The sequence below is a fragment of the Columba livia genome, chromosome 2, assembly GCF_036013475.1.
Source record: "Columba livia isolate bColLiv1 breed racing homer chromosome 2, bColLiv1.pat.W.v2, whole genome shotgun sequence".
Lineage (NCBI taxonomy): Eukaryota > Metazoa > Chordata > Aves > Columbiformes > Columbidae > Columba > Columba livia.
Window position 1 is genome coordinate 148,704,019 of NC_088603.1, and position 24,638 is coordinate 148,728,656.

General features: G+C 37.4%; 2 protein-coding genes across 2 annotated transcripts in view; one reads left to right on the plus strand and one right to left on the minus strand.

Moving 5' to 3' along the window:
- MRPL13 (mitochondrial ribosomal protein L13) overlaps window positions 1-20,944 on the minus strand; it is a 34,446-nt gene extending 13,502 nt beyond the window's left edge. Inside the window, exons 1-6 of the mRNA XM_005507277.3 lie at window positions 20,782-20,944; window positions 20,018-20,141; window positions 14,693-14,786; window positions 13,076-13,136; window positions 4,508-4,594; window positions 4,088-4,209 (exon numbers count right to left, since the gene is read on the minus strand). Coding sequence (XP_005507334.1) covers window positions 4,088-4,209; window positions 4,508-4,594; window positions 13,076-13,136; window positions 14,693-14,786; window positions 20,018-20,141; window positions 20,782-20,808 — 515 coding nt within the window. The 5' untranslated portion in view covers window positions 20,809-20,944. The remainder of the gene's footprint in view (window positions 1-4,087; window positions 4,210-4,507; window positions 4,595-13,075; window positions 13,137-14,692; window positions 14,787-20,017; window positions 20,142-20,781) is intronic.
- Window positions 20,875-24,638, plus strand: part of MTBP (MDM2 binding protein) — a 30,606-nt gene continuing 26,842 nt past the window's right edge. Inside the window, exons 1-6 of the mRNA XM_065054344.1 lie at window positions 20,875-21,018; window positions 21,578-21,658; window positions 22,666-22,739; window positions 22,828-22,973; window positions 23,462-23,520; window positions 24,380-24,524. Coding sequence (XP_064910416.1) covers window positions 20,964-21,018; window positions 21,578-21,658; window positions 22,666-22,739; window positions 22,828-22,973; window positions 23,462-23,520; window positions 24,380-24,524 — 560 coding nt within the window. The 5' untranslated portion in view covers window positions 20,875-20,963. The remainder of the gene's footprint in view (window positions 21,019-21,577; window positions 21,659-22,665; window positions 22,740-22,827; window positions 22,974-23,461; window positions 23,521-24,379; window positions 24,525-24,638) is intronic.

Sequence of the window (24,638 nt, forward strand, 5' to 3'; positions counted from 1 at the left end):
TACAGTATTTTGTCCCTTTTCCACTTATCTTTAAAAGAACCTTTTCGCTATACACCTCTAAAAATGGTGACATCTTTAAAGAATATGTAAATATTTAAAGCTTAGTTGCTTCTATAGTCTTTGAAAGGAATAACACAAACACTACATCTTTCATGGGCTCACAAACACTGAAAAAGTTCATAACACAGAGTCTATTACAGCTGGATATTCCTACAGCCTTTCTTTCAGTGCCTTTGGGGCAAAGCTGTCTATTCTCAGATGGTCCAGTTGTCACTTCATCAGAACAGTAACCACTACAATTCACTTTAAGTCCCTTTTTCAGACTTCCATGTTTCACTCATCACATCAGAAAGTTATTTTACCAAACTTCCTCAATTCTGTATCTTTTATTTCACAAGTAAGCCCCCTCCCCCCCAGCACTCTGAGTGCTAGAGAATCACCAGAATACATTTATTCCCTCAGTCAAGAAGAAAAGCATTATTTTTTCCCATTACTTGGAAACTCTGTCCACCATCAAAACTGCCAGAAAGGGTGAGCTGAAGGTTACATTAAAACTCATCTATTTGACGCTAATATCTGACATCCACAAAGGTCTGGCTGCAGGCCAGGACAAGAAGCTGAAATTACAACAGCGACTACAGCGATGAGCCCTACGGCTACTGAAGAGATGGCAGATAACCACCTTCATTCTTGATCCCTCTGCTAGCACCTACCAGTTCCTGGAAGCAGAAAAGACTTAAAGTCCAACACAGTGTAGGTGTGCTAGCAGTGTTAGGTATGTCCTCCTGCCTTTACCAGTGGCTCCGGCTAGGGCAGCTGACTGAAGGGAAACTTCTGGCCCAGTCTCTCCACTCAGAGCTTTAAAGTTAAGCAAGCACAACCACAAAGGAGTATCTAGATACCGATATCTAAACAAACAGGGGATTTTGTGTGTGCAGAACACACTTTTTAGATGTTCTCCATATAACATTCACATGATATTTGAAATTTTCCTACCAAAAAACACATTAAATTCTACATACTGAAAATGAGCAGAAAAGCACAAGTTAGTACTGATCATCTGGAAGACTCCAGATCATACTCTACTTGCTTCACTCCCACAGCTCTTTGTTTTTGGCACTTAAGTCCAGCATTAGGAATTTAATAGGAATTCAATTAAGAATTCAATTTCAAATTTTATCTTAAGACAGGTTGTTTAGCAACTGCTTATTTATTTACTATACACAAATAAAATCTGCCCTTCCAGGTCACAGCAAAATTCTGTCATCTCAGTGGTACATGTACAAAGTGAAAGAAACAATATGCAGCAATATTTATAACTTCCTGAGCCATGAGTCACATCTGGCGAGCCATATTTAATAACCACTGATAGCCATACACTTCCCTCTTTTGAATCCACTTAAAACTTTTACTCAGAACCTACACATTAACTGCAAGACAGGGAAAACACCCAACAAGACAAAAGCAAAATGGTGTGCACCTTTGCTAGTCATGTAGTGATAGTCACCCCTCATGACATCACATGCTTCACCAAGCTCAATCACTGAAAGCAGAGGAAAAATCTCCCACAAAAGAAAGGTCGGATCCCGTCTCTGACACAAAATCAGTGCAACTCTGTACTACCAGTGTGTATGGATGTGCAAGCACAAATACACGTTATACATAAATAGAGTTCTGCACAGGGTTTTTCACTTGACTTTAGACTAGATAAATGGCACAGACTAACTTTCTCCTGTTATTACAAGGATTTTCAAGCAAAAGCCTATGAACATGATGAAGTTTCACTAAAAATTATTTTGATTTCTGTTAAACAAATGACAGAACAATAGAACATTACTCAGTATTTTCCCCAAAGGAATACAAATCCTATAAATACAAGCAAAACAGATACAGACATTTGTCCTACATGTAATCCTGGGATTTCTTAATTTTATTGGTCTGGCTTAAGTAGTGAGAACTGCTGGCCCATAAAAGGAATTATGAGCACACTCTGCTTTTGAATTGCAAGAAGGTCCTAATCCAGTGTTCATTTATGTTATCTTACTACCAGTTTTCTTCTGGAAAAGCTATGTCTCTTGTACACATATCTCTGCTGCCTTATATCCGCTGTGTATTAAGGGTAAATGACATTAATTGTATGTGCATTATAATACAGAGAGAATACATGCAGTAATTTAAAATGCTTAATTTACTTAAAAAAAACCCCAAACACACACACGCACGCACAAAACCCAACCAAACAAAACCAAAACAAAACCAAACAACAAACTCCTGTAATATTCATTTTAGCACACAAAAAGCATTAGGCCCTTTTTAAAGGTATACAAACAGTTTTGGCCATGCACTAAGAATTATTTGCTTTATCTTTTTACTCACAGACCATTTAAGAATATTCTTCTTACGTGTTTGCCCTTCTCTTTGTTAATTCAAATTCAGTTTTGTTCCTGCAGATTAACTCTACCTTGCTACATGAACTGCCTCCTCTTTTTGTATTTAAAGCGTTCCTTTGTTTGAAAGAGCGTTACTGTTTTCACTACTGTACAATGATTTTTTTTCTACTGTACAAGGTGTACTACTACCTAGTCACTATTAGCTACAAATGTAAACCATGTAGTTGCTGCAGATCATTCTCTAAAGGTGGTCTGCAATCAGCTGGACATGATAATCTATGCTGAACCTATTAAATGCTCCTATAAAAATAGGAAGTATTCTCTTCTGGCACTTTGAAGTCCTACTGATTTGAACAAGACTTAGTGAAACACAGCAGGTACCATCCAAACATCAAGAAACACTTTTTTTTACTGTGAGGGTGACTTGAGCACTGAAACAGGTTGCCCAAAAAGGCTGTGGAGTCTCCATCCCCAGAGATACTAACAAATGGTCTGGATGTGGTCCTGGGCAACCAGCTCTAGATGGCCATGACTGAGCAGAGGGGTTGGACCAGGTGACCTCCAGAGGTCTGGTCAAACCTTGACCATTCTGCAATCATTCAGCTATCAAGACACTCGAGAGATCATATCTTAAGCAGACTCATGATAAATAAGCAGCTACTACAAATTTCAGCAGCTGACCTCAGTCCACATACAGCTAACATGGGTTCAGTGGAGCTACTCAAGAGGATGACACGCCATTTGAGACTCATACCAGGTCTATTTTCTAGGATTAGTGTAGCAGTAGGTACACAAGAACATTTTTCTTACGGGACAAAGAGAAACATAGCCTTTTAAAGACTACTACAGAAATAGAAGTACCTATACTCTAACTGGAGATAGACCATCATACTGGTCCGGGTGTTAGCTTATTTACATCTTTCTCCATCTCCCTACTTATTACATTTCCTCTTAAATTTCACTAGAATAATCAGGAAGGGGGCCAGCTTTCAAAATGAGTATCTCTCTTGACTACCATAATGGGATCTGAAGCCTAAATATGAGTCTCAAAATGAACACAAGGAAAATCATACTGGTACTAATTAGAAAATGTCCTGAATGTAACACATCATTTTCCACTAGCAGGTTGATTCAATGCTGCATGTGATGGTATAAAGCAAACCACAAATACTCATTCACATGCCACACATCTACTGTGGAACTGATTTTGTGCATGGAAAAGAAACTATTTATCAAAATAAACACATGGTATGTTCCCTGCCAAAGATCCACTCTCCAAGGTCTAATTAAGCAGAATTCTTTCCCTTCCTCTGAGGAAAATCTGAAGGGTTCCCCCCTGCAATGAATCATCCCCCCCCAGAGCTGCGTGGTGTTTCCTTTGGCTGTGGCTAACGGTTACGTATTTTAGAGCACACGCAACTCAAGCACAGTAATGAAGTTTTTTACTCAACTCACTTTGATGAAGAGTTGAAAACAAGATTTTAAGTAAAGTTTTTCTCATTAAAGGAAAGGTCAGAAACACAAAAAACTAAGCAACTACTCCCTTCTAATATGACTGTTATTTGCTTTAATGACCTGCTCTCTCCAAAAAAAAGATGACATAACGAGAAAAGTCATTACTTCCTTTTTTTCTTACTGATGAGAACCTATATGGTACACACTCAAAGTGTCCTTTAAAAAAAATCTAAGATACTTACGGAGTCCAAATCTTCGGAAAGGCAGCAATTTCTTCTGGTGTATACTCATCTAACCTCTTAGGGACTACACGTGGCTGAGGAATCTCTTGTAGAAGATTCTTCTCTATATCTTCTGGAATAACCTGAGGCAGGTGAGAACAGTCTTAGCTATTGGATTGCTTAAAAACCACCACCATTCCCCCATTTATCCTACGTGTTTGACCTAAATACTGAAGACAATCTCACACATCTTGTATCTCACAATTTTGTGAAATAATAAAGAAAAAAACATCAATATTTCAACTATATTTAAACACATAATAAAAACCAACTTGATTTTTCTTTATTTACCTTCTTAAGACACTAGTTTTGCTATTGCTAACACTCCCTCTTCACCTCCGAATCACACAGGAATGAAAATTTAACTGCATGACTACTCACATCTTCTGGGAAAAGGTGCAGCCTCTGCATCATAGTTCTTCTCTGAAGGTTTTTTGGAAGCATTCTATAAACAGTCAGTTTAACAATCTGAGGAAAGATAACATGGTAACAAATAATCAGAGGGGCTACAAATAACATGAAAAAGTAAGATGTGTTTCCCTGTACTCATTTCACAGTCACTTTCTAGTCAACTTCTACCATGCTGAAGAACTCTGGCACTACATTCAGAACATACACTACACTTAACTGTTTTGGAAAAAGAAATAGTTACTCCTAGTCATACAAACACTTACTCTAACAGCCCTATAGAAAAATTTAACTTAGGAAGTCAAAACCAGCATGCCAATGAGAGATGAAAATATATCAGATCTCAAAACAATGGACCCAGAGACTTCGCCACGTACTGCTTAACTGTGGGGATTCTTAATCTAAAAATTACTTTTAACTTCAGATTGTGATACAACCAGTGTTAATTCCTTAGATTAATAAACTGTACATACACATGGTCCAACATATGAACTATGACTTACACAGAGTTATTTAATGATTTCACTCCAATAAAAAGAGACTTCACAGTACTTTAATGAACACTTAAATATTTTATTTCTTCAAACGATCAATATTTGTGTCCATTTTTTCACCTTCCTCTGCAGCATATGGTGCAGAGATCTGTTGAAAGAAACCAGTGAACTACACAAAGAGGTGGCCTGTTCTGGATGTAGATACTTCTGCCTAGTGAGTCTGATCTGATTTTTTTAGCCACATTACAAAGAACAAAAAGCTGCCTCTTAAAAAGTCACAAAGGAAAAGAACGACTTATTTATATGCTCTAATTAAACAATGAAGAAATACTTTTTACACTGTGTATGGTCTCTGGAGAACTGACAACCTCAGAAGACAACACATACGTGAAAGCAGAACGTGGAAAATGCATCATGTATAATTACATGTTCAGTAATAGTTTCTATAAGTAAGTATGCTAGGTGCAATAAGCATAATCCAAGGTATGCTCTGGATCTTCATGCTGTCAAAGACCTCATTTGGCTTCCTGTGCCCTCCCACACATGCAAGATCTGCAAGAACAGAAAAATCACCATCACATGAAGCACAAGCTTCAGGAGAAGGGAAGAGGTGATGATGAACTATTATTTGAGATTTGTAAAAAGCTTAATAAGTGTATTACTAAGAAAGCTGGAATGTAAATTTAAAAGGTCCTGCTATTCTATACTTTTATTATTAACTGCATGATAGTTAGTCCAACTACAGAACAGAGGACCATACAGGGAGCAAGGACAGCGAAGACAGTGCTGGAAAACCTCTAGCTGCCTTTGTTGTAACTTCTGTCTCAAAGACTTTTCTATAAGCCAAAGCAAATCCAAACCCAGATGCTGGAAAGACCAAGTTTATGTCCAACTCCTTGCCCAAAATTCTGCCTACAGCCAGAACGTCACTCAAACTGGTGTGATGACAAGTCAAAGTAGTTATTTAAGTACAGGCTTAACTGAAGTTGCACAGATGGCTTTTGCGACTTTGGTGAGGTTGTGCAACAGAAAAGGCAGATCCAACCAGCAGTATTTACAGGGTGTTAAGTAAGGGCTCTTCTGTTACCTGAACATGCTCAAGTTTTACTAAAAATACATCAAGCCTAAATAAAAAGGCGTGGAATTGCAAGCAAGTCTGCTACTGAGCTCATGCAAAACTGTGCTGGTTTGACTGAAAATGAGTTAATTTTCTTCATGCAGTTAGAAACCTTTCTTTTTCATGGCTAGCATGGTCATTACCTGGACTTAGTTGGAGAACAAGATATAACACCCAGCACAGAGTCAATGTTTTTAATTGCTCTGGTCTGAGAGCCAAGGACATTCTGAGCACTCTGCCCACAGGTGTGAGGCATCGAGGAATGGGGGCATGGATGGGGCAGACCCTGACTGACACCCAGACTGATCAATAAAAGCATTCCATCCCATTATTATCATGCTTCATATTTAAGGAGAGTCAGGAGCTTCCGGTCTCTCTCTCTCTGGGGTGTTCTCGCTCTTGCTCGCTCTCAGGTGCTTTCTCTCTCCAGCCGGGGGAGTTCGATTCGGGACGTTCAGTTCAGCCTTTTGCCATTTTGCCAAGGCCTTTGGGTTTTTCTGCCTTTTTCCTCTTTTTTCTCTCTTTGGGATCAGCTGTTGGGACCAGGGTGCGGCTTCCTGAGACGGGCTGCTCAGTTGTGGACAGAATTTACGAGGAATTGCCTTGAGTATCTTTTATTTCTATTTTTTATATATATTTACTAGTAGTGTATTAGTATTTTGTTATTTTATTATGCTGTGTTTATCTCAATCCAAGTTTCTCCCTTCCCTTTTGACTTTCTCCCCCACTGGGAGAAAATCTACATGTTTGTAACACAATTCTAATAAAGGACAATTGTTATTGTTTTTGATGTGATTATGTTTACTTTGGACTATTAAAATAGCAAGATTCTAAAGGTAAAAAACCCAGCTGATTTCTGTGGGACTTCAAAGTGGCAAAGAGGTCCACCTACCCACAGCTCTCACTGCAACCTCAACCTCAGTTTAAAACTAATGAGTACGGTTTAACAGTTTATTCAGTTACTTACGCATTCCTACCGCCTGCTCTCCTCAGTCCTTTATCTCTAATACCAGCAACCTGTAAAATTTTATGTCCTCATAAATTCTCACTCCTAAATGCCATGACACTTTCTTCATCAAGTAAAGACATCCACCACCAGATGTATACAGCCACCAGAGCACTAATATTTGGAGATTTTTAAAGTATTGAAATGCTGATTGCCCTAATTTATTTTGATTTACAAAACTCCTGTTGGCTGTAGGTACAATTGTCATCTTGAATACTGCAATACCCTTTTTTCCAAGTTGGCTAATCTATACACTCACAGCATAGACATGCTCTTAATCAGAGTTATGGGACACTACATTTTTAGTTTCCAAGCTAAAGGGCTAATCAAAAGGAAAAGAACCTGAAGGCAACTCTAGCAAAACTCTTGCACTTTGAGTCCCTTAATACATGCTCCAGCATTTTATGAGTACAAATAAATTAAAAATATACTGATTTGAAAGACTGTGTGAGACTCGAACATCTCCATTTTTGTGACAGGCTTTGGCTCATGTGCAAGTTGCAGACTATGTTCAATGGAGAGCAAGTTCTGAGAAGGATTCATTGCCAGATAAAACATACTTTAAAGAAGGAAATCAACAGAGCAATACTACTCCCGGTCCTGAGAAGCATAAAATAATGGGCCCAAGTTCCAGAAAAAACCCTATGCTAACAGCTGAATTAATTCCAATAATCACCAGGAAGCAACTCTAAAACATGGGATGGACACAGTGGTCCAGAGAAAACAAAGGGATTAATCACAAGGCATTCAAAAAAACCCCTCGAATTTCAGGAGATACACCAGCTATCTGGAGGTACAGCTTGATGCTGTGTCTTCCTTCTAGCAGTTCTTGGTTTTCTGTTCTGTATATGATATTGTTCTTTTCACCACATATGTTACAAAACCATTCAAAAGAACTTGACCCTGCTGCCTCAGAGAGTTGTACAAATAGCACAGCAACTGTGAATGTACTTAATGCTGCCATAAGAATAATTTGGTCACAGACAAATTTCCACTGCACACAATTTTGCTTTCCACTACTGTTCAGCACTTGAGAACTTAGAAGTTTAATGTGTTCTTTAAATTTATATATCAATTTGCCTTGCAAGTTCAAAGTAGAAATGGATTAACATTTTTTTTAAGCAAAGAAGTATTTATTTTTGTCTACTATGAAGTAAAAGACCAAGCCAGCTCTAAGACTTATCTAGAGGACCTAGAGGTTTCAAGATAACAGGTTCCATAACAATATTCTCTGCCTCATGCCATACTAACTTCTGTGTGCCTGCTAATCCAGACTTTGAAGTTTTGCTCTACTTAATTAAAAAACTTTACTCCATAGTAGTAAAAGAAAATGCTATTCTATCTGGTGTTTCAGTAACTGACTCTTAGTATGTGCGTATTATTATATCTACTATCCCTTACTGATGCAAAGAAAAAAGGCTTTGGAACACAGAGAGCAAGATTTAACCATGTTTTCTGTCCGAGCTTTTCTTCAAAAGATCATTATTATGCAGATATAATGGCAAGTCTATACGTGCAAGCAGTTGCTAAAGAGCATTCAAAAGGAGAATAAGAACATTTTAAGCCCCTTCATATCAGTGCCAGCAGCTGAACAAACCAGAACCTCCAACACCCCCTGAGGGTTCCTCCCAGCAAATTTCCATAGAGCTACCCTGCCTTGCTTAATAATCTTCCCTAGCAGGTAACATTCATTCCCAACAATTATTGCCCATTATTTCTTTGTCAGAGGCAATACAGCCTCTGAATACTGCAAAGGTCAATCCTCTCACTGAGCATTTGCTATTAGCCAAACATGATTTTTTTTTTTCTTTGGAGGAATTTCTGATGCAGTCAAAAAAAAAACAAAGGAAAAAAAAAAAAGGTAAGCCAAGTTTTGCTTATATTTAAAATTAGAATGGAATAAAAATTGTTTGAAAACTTTGTCCTGACATGATTTCTACCTGGTTCTATAGATCAGATCTGTTAACATATTTTGCAGGCATTTTAATTAAAAGCTGTAAGATTTTTCCAGAAAGTTTTTTTTCCAACCAATCTTTGCTCCCTCTCAAATCCATGGCTCTTAAAAGTTCCTATTTTAATCTCCTTGTATTAAGTATTTTGAAGTCTAATTTTGAAAGCGTTGGTTTCAGGCCTATCAGCACTTTTACAGCTAAAAAACAAACAAGAAAATCCCAAGGTTCTTTGCTTTCAAAATACCTGCATCTCACAATAAAAACATTTACCTGTTTCCTTCATATTCAAAAGATTCTTTCTTGGAAAAGAAAACACACCAAACCTTTCAAATAGACTTTTTCTTAGCAACCTACGATGGAAGTTAATCTTGTCCCCCAAATATGTATATCCTAAGGGAGTATAAATACCATACAGAATATTAGTATTGTATTGAACTGAAGAACAGAGAGGCTGTTTCGAACTACAGCAACAAGCTGTTATGCTGCACCTTAAGAACATATTTAATACTCTCATTATGGGTGGTCCAAGAATTTACACTAAATGTAAGCCAGAGAAAGAAAAGGCTGAAATGCGAAGCAACAATTGTTTTCTTCAATAAGCACTTCCTAAAGTAGCCTGGCCAAGTCCAATAGATAAGAGCTATTCTCTGCCATTCTCCATGAGAGCAGACAACTGAAAAGATTAGTAATTTTAAACATATTCACAGACACTCCCTTCCCCATGTCTCCCAAAGGAACTCAAAGGTGCTAAAGGTAAAAATGTGCCAGACTATTTACTTTTGATACTTTTTGGCAACACACTGTAATTTTTAGCTCTCCATAAAAAAAGTTTTTCCAAATTTGCTGAGAAACCTGGCGTAATGAACATGGAACTGTAAGTCCTATATGAAACATCAACTATGCAAACCTCTTCTGGTATTCACTGCCCATACTAACATCTAAGATACTTAGAAGTGGGAAAAAAAAAGTAATATTTTGTCAGTCTGGCACAAAATTATACATCTCAGATTAAACACTTATAATAGGCACATTCTTTTCAACTAAGAAGAAAAGTCAAGGATTGGAAATGGTTGCCATTGGAGACTTTCAAGACCAGTCTGTATAAGCTCCCCAGCAGCCTCATCAGAATTAACAGCTGACTCTGCTTTGAGTAGGAAGCTGGAACAAAATCTCCCAACATTCCCTCCAACCTGAATCACCCTATGATCCTATGAAAAAACGTACATGTGCATTCAAAATTCAGCACAAATCCTTCTGCAGCACTAACTATTTAGCTGCAAGGAATATAAAGGTCCAGAGTTAGTAAGACAGATAAAATGATGTCACCCTCCATGAAGTGAGAGCATGGTATCATCATCATCCCTATGGTGGTACCTTGTGAAGGAACTCGAAACAATCAAGGATGATTAACCAAACATGGCTAAATTCTGACAACTACACTTATGAGCTTCAGCCCCCTACTTAAATATAAACTATACCATTTTTCATCAAACTATTCCTTATAACCTTTTAAATTAGTTATTAGCTGTGTTTTTCCTAAAACCAATCTTGCTGTGTACTAGAAACTATGTTTAAACAAAACTGTACAGGAAAAATATTTATCTTGGGGATTTGTATGTTTGAATTTAGACATATGTAAGTAAAGACAGTGCTAAGCAGTACTAGAGTCCTACTATATACACACACGGAATCTTACAAGCTTTAATCTCTTTCTTACATAAACCAATACCAGTCACATCCATTGCAAAATCTATATGTAACACCACTCAAGTTTACAAGGTGTTATGTCAACATCCTTTTCCTTGGAAGTAGTCTCTTCCATTAATTTAATGCCTTAATTTCTGTAACAGCAGTATTTCCAAAAATAATATTGACTCATCTAAAGAAACACTACCAGGATGAGCTAGCAGGAGACAATAGGCTCAAGGGCGGAGAAAAAGCAGTAGCCTCCAGGATGAAAAATACGCTTTACGTAATGAAGAGTGATTCCACAGAAAGACAGCCTGCTTCCTACAACCTACTTCCACTGACTTTATAGAAACTGAATTTACCATGATCAAAAAAGGTCTCTTTTTAATTCAAAGAAGTGAAATGAAGTGATTCACTAATTCTCAGAAATAACTATATGTCATTTAGATTATATTTTGAACATCCAAACGCTACTTAGATTAGGCGTTGTTCTCTCTACAGTAATCGCTTTTCAGGTTCTAACTGCCAGTTCTAAAAATAAAACATGTTAATAAAACACCATCATAACTTCCATCCTTGTCATATCCCAGTGCATTTCACACCAAAGCGACTGAATTAGTAGATAAATGCTTCTGGCTGTAAAATCACTTGCAAGTCACAATCTGCAACAGCTACAAATACAGAATATATTATGCCAAATTACAATCCACTACTATTAATTACAACAAAAATCCATGAGATATCTTTGTGACGATAACCAAATGCTTCATCTGCAATAGTATGAAAGAGTTAATTGCTAAGGGCTCAGCACAATTCTGGTTTTTTAATTTAAAAAAGTTTCTCTCGCTAAATTAGACCAAGTCTTGAGCCACATCACCATTTACTGAGCCTCTGTCCAACAGGCTGCAGTTATTGGCAACGCATTTACTCCTCCTCTGTCTGCACAGAAATTCATCTATGAGTCTGGCAAGAAAAGAAGCATTTCAGAATGAATGCCAGAAGGGAATTTATAGAACATCCAGTTCTCAGGCCCTAACAAACAAGCTGTGCTCTGCTGCCTCCCAGTGCACAGCACCTGCCTGGAGCTCAAATGAAAAAGGTTCAAGAATTCACTTTAGATATGGAACTACCGATAATTGCCAAAGGAATTACAACTATCTTAGAGCCTGTTCTCAGAAGCTTTTAAGTTGTTTCGGAAACTTCTAGGCAGAAAAGAATATTGAACTGTGGAATTTCATTTCACTTTGAAGAAAGAAAGAAATTGCAAAAGCAAAAACGAAAAACAGACAAATTCACATTGCAGTCCACTTTTGTATTGAGTACAACATCTTGTATAAAAGACTCTTGGGACATACTGGAATTTCTAAATTATAGATAAAAAACCCCAAATCACTGACAAAACCTAAGAATTTTACAGCAGATAAAACTTCTCTAGAAAAAGAAAGCAGCATTTTGATATTTATATATAAGGTGATCCAAATCAAAGTATTTCAAAGTCAAAAATAAATACAGTTAATCTCTGTGGACCTTATACGTTCTGCAACACTAGTACTTAGAGAATTCAGTCCTCCAGTGCTGACCATTCAGAACTCTAGTAAAAGCAATTTCATAACTGTGTAAGTCAATATCCCAAAATGTTCATATCTAGCACCCTGTTTTTTTAATCAATAACAAACACATCAACACTGATGTTCAGCAGAACTAACAGAAGACTAATACAGACATTTAGTAAAGAGGTTTAGGTTCAATGTAATCACCATTTTCAGTTCTTTCACAGACATTAACATACAGCACGGCAGAAAAGATTTAATTTAAAAAAATCATTTAACAAAACCTAGAGATGAATTTTACCAGAAGAAAAAGGCAGGTGTACTTTCTAACATTTGTAAGATAAGCATTATTCTTTCTGGCTCTTAAAAAAGTAGAAGGGATGTTAAGCTGAAGTACAGCTTAGCTAAGTCTAACTTGAAGCAGTTCAGTTATGAGAAAGGTCAGACCTCTGAAACTAAAAGTGAGTGAATCAGTCAGAAATGAGTGAAGCAAATGAACTTGATTTGCTCATTTGGACAGCATGGAATCATCATGAAAATACATAACCTACAGTCTAACCCTCAAAACATACTGTTTACAAAAACTTCATCACAAGCCAAGTTTCTAAGAGCCCTTAGCAGAACAATATTTAGCTTTTGACAAGCAGGTAACTGATCCTTGTTGTTTAGGGGAACTAATTCAATGAAAACAAATCGGCTTTACAAATGAGCAGGAAGATGGGAAAACACTTACAGCAGTTGGATCCTTCAAGTGGAGCTGAGTTGCTGTCACTTGTTTGAAGCCACCAGGATATCTAGAAAAACAGAACAAACACATATGCTTAACGCTATATGCTCAAGCACAACGTTAGCACAAATATCACTGCATCTTGAACAACAGTGTAATGGTATTATAAGCTTTCATAAAAAAGGTAGCTGTTCTCACAGTATTAGAAAGATTCTATCCTAAGTTCAATGCCACTTGTACTTTCTCATTTATTCACTCGAGTATTAAAAGGTTTGTGTTTCACAAGCAGATGGATATGTTTTAAAAACCGCTTATTAAATACACCATCACAACTACAGAATACAAGGGGAGTAAGATATGCAAAACTTGGAAATATTTCAGGATGATCAAGACTCACAGCCAGTTTGTTGCTGACATGCAAGACAACAATTTTGAACAGCATTTATTATTTTCTTACTATTTTAAGTAAAATTTAACATAATTTTGTGTATCTACAGTAACAAAATTTGACTTTTGCTGCAATGCATCCATATTTTAAAATCTGTGTGACTGGGTGAAGTTGCACTAATTCACATTTAAGCATGTATCTTAAGTGAATGATACAATGGTGCAATAAATTATGTGGATGTCAAGTAAAGCTGGGTTTCATTTTGATTTAATTATATTACTAGGTTATAAAATAAGTTAAATGAAAACAAAACCAACATCATTAAAATGTGCACTTAGAGAGCCTCACATATTTAAATATTTGTTTTTATTGTACAACTCCTTTCACTTACTCAAAACCAGCTTAGCTTCTTACACAAGTGCTTAAACTTACACAGAAGGTTTTAGTGAAAATTTTTAAGAAATGGTAAAGGTAGGAGAGAAAAAAAAGCGTTAATTTCTATCAACTCTGAACAAGAACTTCTCACCAATTCAGCAAAGGAATTTCAGGATTGAAACAGTAGTACTAGCAAAATTAGCGCTCTCGGTATGGTTTATTCATCTCCTAACTGGATACTTTTTAGCACTTAGAGATTTTTACCTAGTGTTGTCAATGTATAAAATAGGGACAAGTGTTCTCATTTGACTGAACTGATCATTACCATACCATCTGTAATTAATTATTGCGCTTCCATCTGTAAATAAATTATGTCTGACAGAATAGTATATTATACACTACTGTATACATCAGTACCTCAAGAACATCTTATTTCTTACTAGTTTTTCCAATTTTTTTTCCCATCCTCTGATTCAATAATATATCAATCTCGATATTTACTATTAGGTAGAAAGATACTGTTAGGATTAAGTAATTGAAGCTGGCAACTGTATATATTTTAAGTGTGTGGTGTCAATAGGAATGTCTTCTACTGTTTAGTAAATATAATAGTACAGATCATTTAGTTTATGGGTTCACACAAAACAACCTGGCTCACCAAATCTCTTAACTTACTCAATTGTTCTGACTACATTTGAGTTAGATTATTTTTTTAAACATAACCCATGCAAATGCAAAACAAAACATGTAACCAGGAATTTTCTTTTGAACCAATATGCTAAGAAAGACAAACTATTAAGAAATTAGGCCATTAAATTTACCACTAGCTTATTTGAATATTATAAAGTTATAAAGCTTACCCAGTATGTGAAGAATATACTTTCTGTTCCCATTTGTTTCCAGAGAAGGCAATATGTCTTGTATTTATTATGACCACATGATCTCCACAGTCATCTACATGGTAGAAATTAGTGGAAAACATTAAGAGAATCACAGGAATCATCAACCAAAATAACAACTATAAAGTGTGTGATATGTACATAGTACTACACAGATACACATTACATAAATCTTAGATATAACCATCTAGGCTTTTTGAGTCACACCATCCAAATCTGCACTTAAATACTAACCTTAATTACTGTTTTTGTTAGTACTGTCAGGTTAGAAGGCACGTGAGAAGGTGAAATACCAACAGACTACATAATTAAACCATTGTAATTATTCAGTTAGCATCTGGAAATCTGGTTTACAGGTAGCTGTATTATTTCATTCAACACATTATGCTTCATTGCACCTATATTTCAAAAAGAACAGTATAAAAAAAGGTTAGTTCTAAACAATGATCCTAAATATTTGTTTGGTTTTAGTTTTCTCATAAAAATAGTACCAAAGTCTAACAGAGAACTGAATATTTTGATAAGTAAAATAATTCTATTAAATATCTACAGCCAAGGGCTAAATATACATATAAAAAAAATGGGGAGAGAGGAGAAAAAGCCCCACAAAAAACCTCACCCAGCTTTCTTTGGACAAAATGCATTTTCATCTAGCAGAGTGAATGTTACAGCACGTACAGATACACTTAATGTTATATCAGCAACTTTCACATCAAAAGTTTGTAATGCAACATCTATAATCCATCACCAGTATCTTGCCAGAAAGTTACTTTAATACATCTTTTTTACTAATGAAGTGCTAACTAAACCTGTGCTATCTCAAAAATATGATGAAAATGTGAAAAAAAAGATGTAGTTTTTCATTTCAGAAGTAACCACGTTGATCAGCTGTAAAAGTTATAACCACTTATTCAATCAATTGGGAAATTATTTGTCCAAAGTTCACTCCTGTATGCATCACCATATTAGAACATCAAAAAATTTGAAGAAGCTAAGTTTATTAAAACATTTTAAAGTAGGTAACAAAGCAGCTATGCTAAAAAGGACTTAAACTGAGCATGCATTTTTATAGCAGCATATCATCAACGCAAGTTTCAGACCCTTTTCTACCATTTTAAAATCTTGTGTTCTTTTAAAGCTCTACTTTCAACTACAGCTGAAGTACAAACACAATTTAAACATCTTCATTGATGCGGCCTTTCACTGCTGGCAGGTCAGTTCTAAGAACTGACATTGCACTTTGTGCCTTTTTCTTTTTTTATTAGTTATGAAGATGACAGAATAAGATCATCTACAGAAATTTTCGCCAATAGCTCTCCACCTGAATAAACACTGAATTACCAATTCCATGCACAAATGGGTCAATTATGAACAATTAAGAGCGAGGAGAAAAACTAACCGGGTACTTAGGCGTTACCTGAATAATGACTGCAAGCTGTTCTTTTTAAAGCAGATTTAATTTATGGATAGCTAATGTCTCCTTCAAAATCTCAAATTAATACATTATTTTGCACTAGTCTTTACAGAGTGTTGTTCCCATCATCTCAAGGACAGCTGCACTTAATAGGAAGAAAGCAAAAAAATTCATCATCTCCACAAACACTAACCACACCTTTCTTTTGAAAAAAAAAAAAACCAACAAGAAGACACTTCCTTTAGGCTATTTTCATGCTGTAATACTGAACTATTCTATTATGAAGTACACATTTTCCTCCAGAAATAGACAAAAACAAGGCCAGTATACTCTCACATGCTGGTATATGCAATTTGTTACATACAGCATATAAATCACATCTCTTCTGATAAGACTAAGCTGCCACAGTAAATCCATTTTATATCTCTGTACATTTATAGCTTCATTAATTCCTTTCACACAGTACAAACACATGCTTCAGGTGCATGTATTTTTCCTCCTACATTTGAATTAAGGACTAAACAATAATTAAAGATAGGCACCATACTGTCAACTGTTAGCTCACAAGACTGACAAACTACTTGCCAAATCTTTCATTAGAAAACAAGTCAAAGCTGCTGCTTCTGGCCATTAGAAACTAACATTGCAACCTAGAGTAACACCTGGGCCAGATCAGGTTTGTGGGACATCTCCATCTCACCCGGTCTTCTCCTTTGACGATGCAGAGAACAGCAGTGAATCCTATGCAAGCAACAGAAGCAACTCACCTACACCTGCTCAAAACTGTGGTGGATGCACTCGACCCACCCCAGCAGCCAAACCAGCAGCAGTTGGTCCAGGCTCCAAAGGAGGTAAAGGCCTGAGCCAAGAACTCCTTCCAAGAGACCCACAAGGAAGCAGAAGGGCACACTGAATGCCAGTAGCTTGTGGGCTCTGGGAGTCTCGTACATACTTTTCCTATTGTATTCGGCTACAAGTCAACCATTTTATTCTATACATATGACAGCCTAGATGAGCTCACTTTGAGCTCTCCCTGCTAAATAAGTGACCTGTATAGCAATAGTTTTACTACTCAGAGTTCAGCGGATAAGCCCAATTTAAGTTTAGTATTAATCATTTGGCTTAAGTAGATGCACGCTAAATTTAATGGATTATTTAGAGACATAAAGTTGGATGATTTTTAATATACTTTATACTCTTTGCTTCATGTTACTGGATTTGCTAAAGTTTTAAGCTGTAAAGTTCTGCTCATGTTTACTAAAAGTAACTAAAAACTACACTGCACACTTATAAGATAAGGCCTATTCTGCACTTCCCTGAAAAAAAAGGATTTATTCAGACAAAACAGTATCTGCAGGGCTACAGACGATAAACAATGTCCACAGCTGAACAAGACAAAGGCTCACATGGAATCAGCGAAAAAGATCCCATGCGAAGCAAGAAGACCTCAAAGTAAAATACTGCTATTGGACTGAATCATGGTATGAGTGGTCTGTAAAGATATAAAAGTTTGTAGTTTCCTATGGTCGGGGGACATCTGCACAGGTACCCAGCTTAAGCCAGCCCTTCTGCTATTCTACTCAATTAAACTTTTTATTTTCTGAGAATTTTGTCTCCTGAAAGTCTGCTCTGCATATGGTTATCAGGCCTCACCTGAAAGTTTGCCTTCAGAGCTCTAAATAAAAACTCCAGAGTGAATGGTTATCAGGGAGAGAAGAATCCTGACAGTTTGCACCGCGACGGATACAGGCCTCGCCTGAAACTTTGTCTCTGGAACTCCAAGACACAGTCCTCGGAGTGAATGGTTAGCATGGAGGGAAGAATCCCGAAATTTTGCTTTGTGAACAGGTACAGGCACCTGGAGAGAAGGTCAGCAGCATTCAGCTTGGCGTATTTCCCCCATGCAGTAAACAATGGAGTGAACCCACCACCGAACTCTTATAAGTTGTACTTCTCTTTAAGAAATCTAAACATTGTTCTGCAGTAAGCAGAACCCTAAGTTACTCCCCTGTGACAACAACCCAAGGAAAAGAAGCAGATCACTCAGTTTTTTAGAAATCTGGCCCACTGTTTTTAGTTCTGCATTGTGAAGCTGCTCACAGGGATAGGATCCAAGGGGATATGGGTAGAAAGAAGGGGAGGTGCAGAAGAAACCTAAAAATGTAGATTCCAAATTCCTGAACAATGTTGTATCCCATTATTTAAGGCATATGGTCTGACAGCATCTAAAAATATGAGACTCCAGAGAATAAACAAAGATTATATCTAAAAAAGAAAATAAATATACATGAAATCAAACTTATTTCCATCCCACTGCTTAAATTCGACTCCAGATACACAATAAATAAATAAAACAAATAATAAATAAAGATTTTATGGAAGGGTATCTGGATAGCACATCTAAAACAAAACAAAAAATCCTCAGTGTTATTCTAAGGAACTGTTATCTTACAGACACTAAAATATTTCTTGTTAGTTCAGAAATACAAAAGAAGTGCTGAGTACATCAACCACAAATTCATGCGTACTTTGGTCTCTTAGTGAGTATCAAATGTCTCAGTAGTAGTAACCCCTATAAATGTCATCTCAGGTGTAATGCATTGTGTACTGATTTATAGAACACTTTAGACCAAATAAAGTTATCCTTGAAATTACTTTCTGGGATTTTATAACTTCATGGACATAAAAGTATCAAAGATCTTTCCCACAAGACAATCAAAAACATTTCCTCTCAGTATTTGCTTTATTTTTCAGACAGACTTAGTATGCAGTGACATCTTGTGGATAACACACAATTTGCAACTGCAGAACTCTGGCATTTAAAACATCTTCAGAACACTACATATACTACCTTCTGTTATCAAAAAACAGATCAAGTATAATTTCAGTATGTACACTTTACAAGTATGAGCAAAGCTTAATGTTTCCTTTACGTTTCAGTAATGTCTCTTGAAAAATTTGCATGAGTATTACAGGAAACACTGTACCATCAACACAAGAGATCGTCTTTTTATTACCTATAAAATGCTTACCACTGTGAGACAGGCACTACGGTATTACAAATAATAACCGAGATCACAGATATATCTTTACTGCTACATCTTCCAATTTGCAGAGAAGCAAAATGATTTTTTTTTTTAATTTAAGAAAATATCATTCAACAGTGATTATGTCTCCATTTAGGAATCCAACAGGTTCCAGCCTCATCATCACAGAATATCTAAGGTTGAAAGGGACTGCTGGAAGTCATGTTGTCAAAACACCCTGCTCAGTCAGGAGTTGCTTTTAAATATTTCCCAGGATGGAGACTTTACGGCCACCTGGGCAACCACTTCCAGTCCCCCTCATAGAAAAAAATGCTTCCTGATGTTCAGAAGGAACCTCCTGTCTTTCAGTTTGTGCCTATAGCCTCATGAAGACAAGATTTCTCTGCACCTTATCCAGAATAGAAGAACCACTCTATGGAAGACCCTATGGCATTGTATAGCTGCTGAAGGGTAGCATTCAGAAAATCTAATCAAGAATCACATCAGTATTTCGTTACATGAACTGTGAATTAAATCCTTACATTTAATATCAATGCAACAAAACAGATTTCAAGGTTTTTTTTAAAAAATGGAAGCACAATGTACTGTGATTTGGCTACTAAAACTAAATGATGTATTCATAAGAAGCTTTATATGAATTGGTAAAGACAACAAAAAAAGTTGTAGAGGGGTATGAAGGAAAAAGATGAGAAGGAAAACGAAGACATAATTTGCAAACAATTGCAAAATGTATCTTCATGTATCAGGCTTGATTTTAAAACTGAAATCAGAAGAAAAATACAAGTGATGGAAAGCAAATTTACTTTTATCTGTTGCAATACTCACTTAGTGCATGATAAATAGGTTTATGCTTGCCTTCAAGCCTCATGACAGCTGCAGCTGCTATTTTTCCTGGTGGCTGCATCTTCGCATCGAGCAGATACCAGGCTCTGGCAAAGGTAGCCCATTGCTAAAAGAGAGAGAGGTAGTACTTAACATATTAAGAACACAGTACCATACATAAATCTAGCCTCTCTAATTAGATCGACTTCTTTTAAACTCCAAAATACTAGAAGAAATGTGAATATTCAACAATATCCCTCCTAAATAATCTTTAAATGGGTGGAGAATGCTGCTACACACTGTGATACAACCACTGCTGTGTGTGCTTCCAATGTATGTGGTGGTAATAGCACTGAAAGATTACCAGCTCCAAGCCTTTTGTTTCAAAAATTAATCTCTCTTGCTACAAGTCTTCCATTACGGCTAATTGACCTGGAAAACCAGGCCATTTAATGCCCAACATCTTCTTCCCTCTCAGTGAACAGGGCACAACTCCCCCGAACGTAGTTCTGTGAACACGAACAGCCTGAGCCGCCTGCAGCTGGCACCTTGTTCCTCACAGTCAGTCAGTCAGACAGTCACACCGCCAGCAGGCCCCTCAGGGCGAACACGGCCGCTCCGTGACAAGTCCGCCCGCCACCCCGGGGCCCTGGTGCTGCTCCGGCCCGGCGCCCGCCCGCTCCCTCACGGCCGCTCTCCTCGCCATGGCGGCCACCGCGCTCCCGCCGCCGCGTCCCCTCGCGTCCAGGGGGAGAGGCCGCGCTCACCTGGGCCGCCTTGGTGTAACTGGCCATGGCCGCCCTCCCGCCGCGGCTGAGGGGAAGGGAAGGGAAGCGGAGCCCCTTGGCCGCCGCACCGGCGGGAAGCGGAAGCGCTGCCCTGGTAGGGGCGGTGCGAAGCCGGCAGCGCGGGCTGTTCGGAGCGGCGGCGGCTTCGTCCCCGTCCGGGCATGGATCGCTACGTGCTGCTGCTGAGCTGGGGGCAGCGCCGGGGCCCAGGGGCAGGTACGGCCGCAGGGGACGGGACGGGACGGGACGGGACGGGACGTGGAGGCCGCGCGTGTGGGGAGCCCGGGGCCCGTCCGGCCGCCCTTAGGGAGGATTTTCTTTACGGCCGCTGGTCTGGGACCTGCACCCTTGCGGGCTTTCTGGGTCCCTACCTCGTTAAATCTCCCCCCCTCCTCTGCTTTTCTTTCTTTCTTTTTTTTTTTTTAAATGTAATACCTTAAACCTAAACTTGTGGGGGTTGTGTTTTAGTGTGACACTGCTATATAACTCCTTATAGCATTCCTGAGATCGCCACTACTTTAACGAGAATTTTACAAAATTTGTTTCTTTACACGTCTTCAAATTTGTAGCTGACTTTTTTATTTTTTTTCTTTTTTAAATACATAGAATCATAGAGAAGTTTGTGTTGGAAGGGACCTTTAAAGGTCATCTAGTCCAAACCACCAGACTGCTAATATTAAAGTAACTTTATAATAGTGTATTTGCAAGAAAGCAAGACTTAACTTCAGTAATTAGTGGATTGAAGAAAACCCTTTCTTTTTTTCTTTTTCCCCAGCTGGGACTGCTGCAAACATTTATCAGTTTCTGAAAGAAAGCTGTAACTCAGCTATAAACACAGATGTGAGCACCTTCCCAGGTAAATATAGAAATGTACAGTAAGGTAAAGACAAATATTGCCGAGGAATTGGCCTGGACACATGTGATCTCGGTGAAATGAGTCAGAAAGTTAAGGAAACCCAACTTCTGCGGTGTGGCTAAACCTGCGGGCAGGACTGCTGCTGCTGGTTCTGTGGAAAACTGATGTCACGTCAGCAGCTGAGCTGTTAGGAAATGATTAAATAGCTTTAGACAAGAATTTTGAAAGCCTGACAAATTTCAATGTGTCTTAACAGCAAGTAAGAGCAGAAAAGGGCTTGTTTCTCATGTCAGTGGGCAGCTTGATATTTTCATCACTTCTATGATGTCTTCTAATGTTTTTAGTGAAAGCAATATTTGTTGTGTAGCAATTCAGAACCGTAATCTGTTAATATGTATTAAATCATTTTATCATCTTGAAATAGACTTCTGAAGATCTGCTTTAGGACCTTTATGTTTTGGGGGGTCATTTGGTAAACAAATACTTTCGTAGATCTTTACATGTTTTGGATATCTAGTGTTAAGCTGTTAAGATGCACCTCATTTTCTTAGCTGTCATCTAACTCTGATTCATGTGAGGGAACCACTCTAAGCTGTTAAAATTAATGAAGATGGGAATGGTAGGCTGTTTTCAAATGTTGGGCTTTTTATTGCATAGAAGTGTTGAGAGAGTATGTCATTTTGTGAACTGCATAAACCTATTTATGAAAGTCATGATTTAGTTTCGGTATCACACAACTTCTGCCAATGGAGAACAATGTCGAACAGAATGGAGAGGAGATCAAAAACTTTCTTACTTATTAGCAGATCATTAATAGTTAGATATTTGCCTGCACACTTACCTGCACCTTAATGTTTAAACCTGAATTATGATGCTAAAGTAAAGTAGAATTTAGTCACTGTGGCACATTAAATGACTTGTATAGTATTTCAACAAAGATGTTCATTATAATAAGAACAGATTGTAGTGGATTGATTAATGTAAATAATTGCTTAATCTCTTTTCAGCATGTTCAGTGGCTGGCATTCCAGGTGTAAAGAAATGGTATTTTGCAAGTCATGTTATATGTGGTTGTTATCAGGTAAGAGAGAATGCAAGTTCTTCAACTCTCAGCCAGTCTCTCGTGCAAGTTAAAACTGTGATGTTCAAAATTGTTTTTGCTTCATTAGTTCTGCAGTTCCGACTGGGAGGAAATACGTTTTGACACACAGGAAGATGAGGACTCTCCCCAAACAAATAGTGAGGAATGCCTGGGAGCCATACAGAACTTTGAGGAAGAAGACAACAACAGTAGAGAGTCACTGTCTATGACTGAGTATGCATGTTATTATTTTCATTGAAAGTATAGTGATCTGATATGTAACACTAATAACCCAAGGGAATTGAGAAAATTTAACAAGTACAAGTTATTACGAAAGCAACAGTTAACTATGAAGAGTCCCTTACTACTACTTAAAACAATTCTGTTTCATTTAACATAGCTTAATTTTTTAGCTATGGACGATCTTTTTAGAATAACTGAACAATTTCCTGAGAGCTAACAGTTATATATATAAAAATCAGTTTTTTGCTTGGAGAAAGTTGACTATCTTGAATCCTACTTCCAGTTTTATTGCAGATTGTTTTGAATTCATTTAGCCTGCTTCTGTCTCAGTATACAGGGACATAAATACATCTCATTGCCTAGGTTGTTTGTGTAGAACTTTAAAGATATAATACTTACATCAGGTAGTATTCATTAGTTGTAACTTTTTGTTTCTTAATTACTTTTTTGTTTCCAACCATGTTGCTCTTCATTTTCAGTATCTATGATGAAGCTGCAGAAAGTCTGCATCAGTTAGCTGATAAACTGCCTGCCCCAGGTAACCTCTTGTAAAAGGTCAATCTCTTCTTGAGTTTATCCTGTTAGTTATTACTTTAAAAACTGAGCTGGTAAAATCACAGTCAAATGGAAAAACTCTGAGGATGTCAGTCTGTTAGTTGAATTAACTTGTATGTTTGCAAATAGTTTAAGGAACTTAAGCACGATTGGCCTCGTAGATCAGCTTATGCAGTAGTTTGCTGCTTGTTTTTTGGAGGGCTGTATTTCAGTTGAGATTAAGGTAGGTATTTATATTTTTTCTGCCTGAAATGGCACTGGAGTAGTGATAAACAGTAAGCAATACAAAATTCAACATACAGCCATAAGAAGTTTTTATGAAAAAAATGGAAGCAGTTGACATCAGTCTTACATCTGATTTACCAGCTGATTGCTTGTGAGTGGGAGCCAAGAAGCTCTGAAGGAGCATAGAACAGAACTATTGGATTCAGGTTTTATAAACGGGAGATGCGTATCACCTTCTGTCTTAGGGTTTCGTAATGTTGCAGTAGTTGAGTTAGGATAGCAAAAGAACTGAATGTGGAAAGAATGAGAAATGACAGTTTAGGGGTGTTAAAAGGAAGAAAATGACATAGCATAGTTGTGCTGGAGACAACTCTCATCTGTCAAATACAGCAAGGTATAGAGCTGCTGTAACTGAGCAAATGGCAAAATACTTCATTTGTGTTAAGAGGAGCAGCAAGAGATGAGCTAAAAATGCACGAGAAGTTTTTTAAATCTTGTTGAAGTTACTCGATTTTTTTGTTAGGCCAGTCAGTGATAATGAGTACTTTTGTATCTTTTAATGTCTGAGTCATTTACTGGATAATGGCACTTTGAATCACACCTGACTGTTCTTACAGGCAGAGCAATGGTTGATGTGATAGTGCAGGCTGTTGAAGGAGATGGACCCAAGTTAAAAGACTGCTTACCTGTTATTGGTGCCCTGAAACACCTGAGAGAATGGCACTCCGCACAAATCACTGTCGCAACAAATGACTCTAAAGGGTATACCATTTATTTTAGGTCTATAAACAAGGTTACTCTTGTTTTATGTTAGTTTATGTCAGTGTTTTAAAATGAAAACAGCGTCTTGAGTACTTTATGTGTATATTTTGAAAA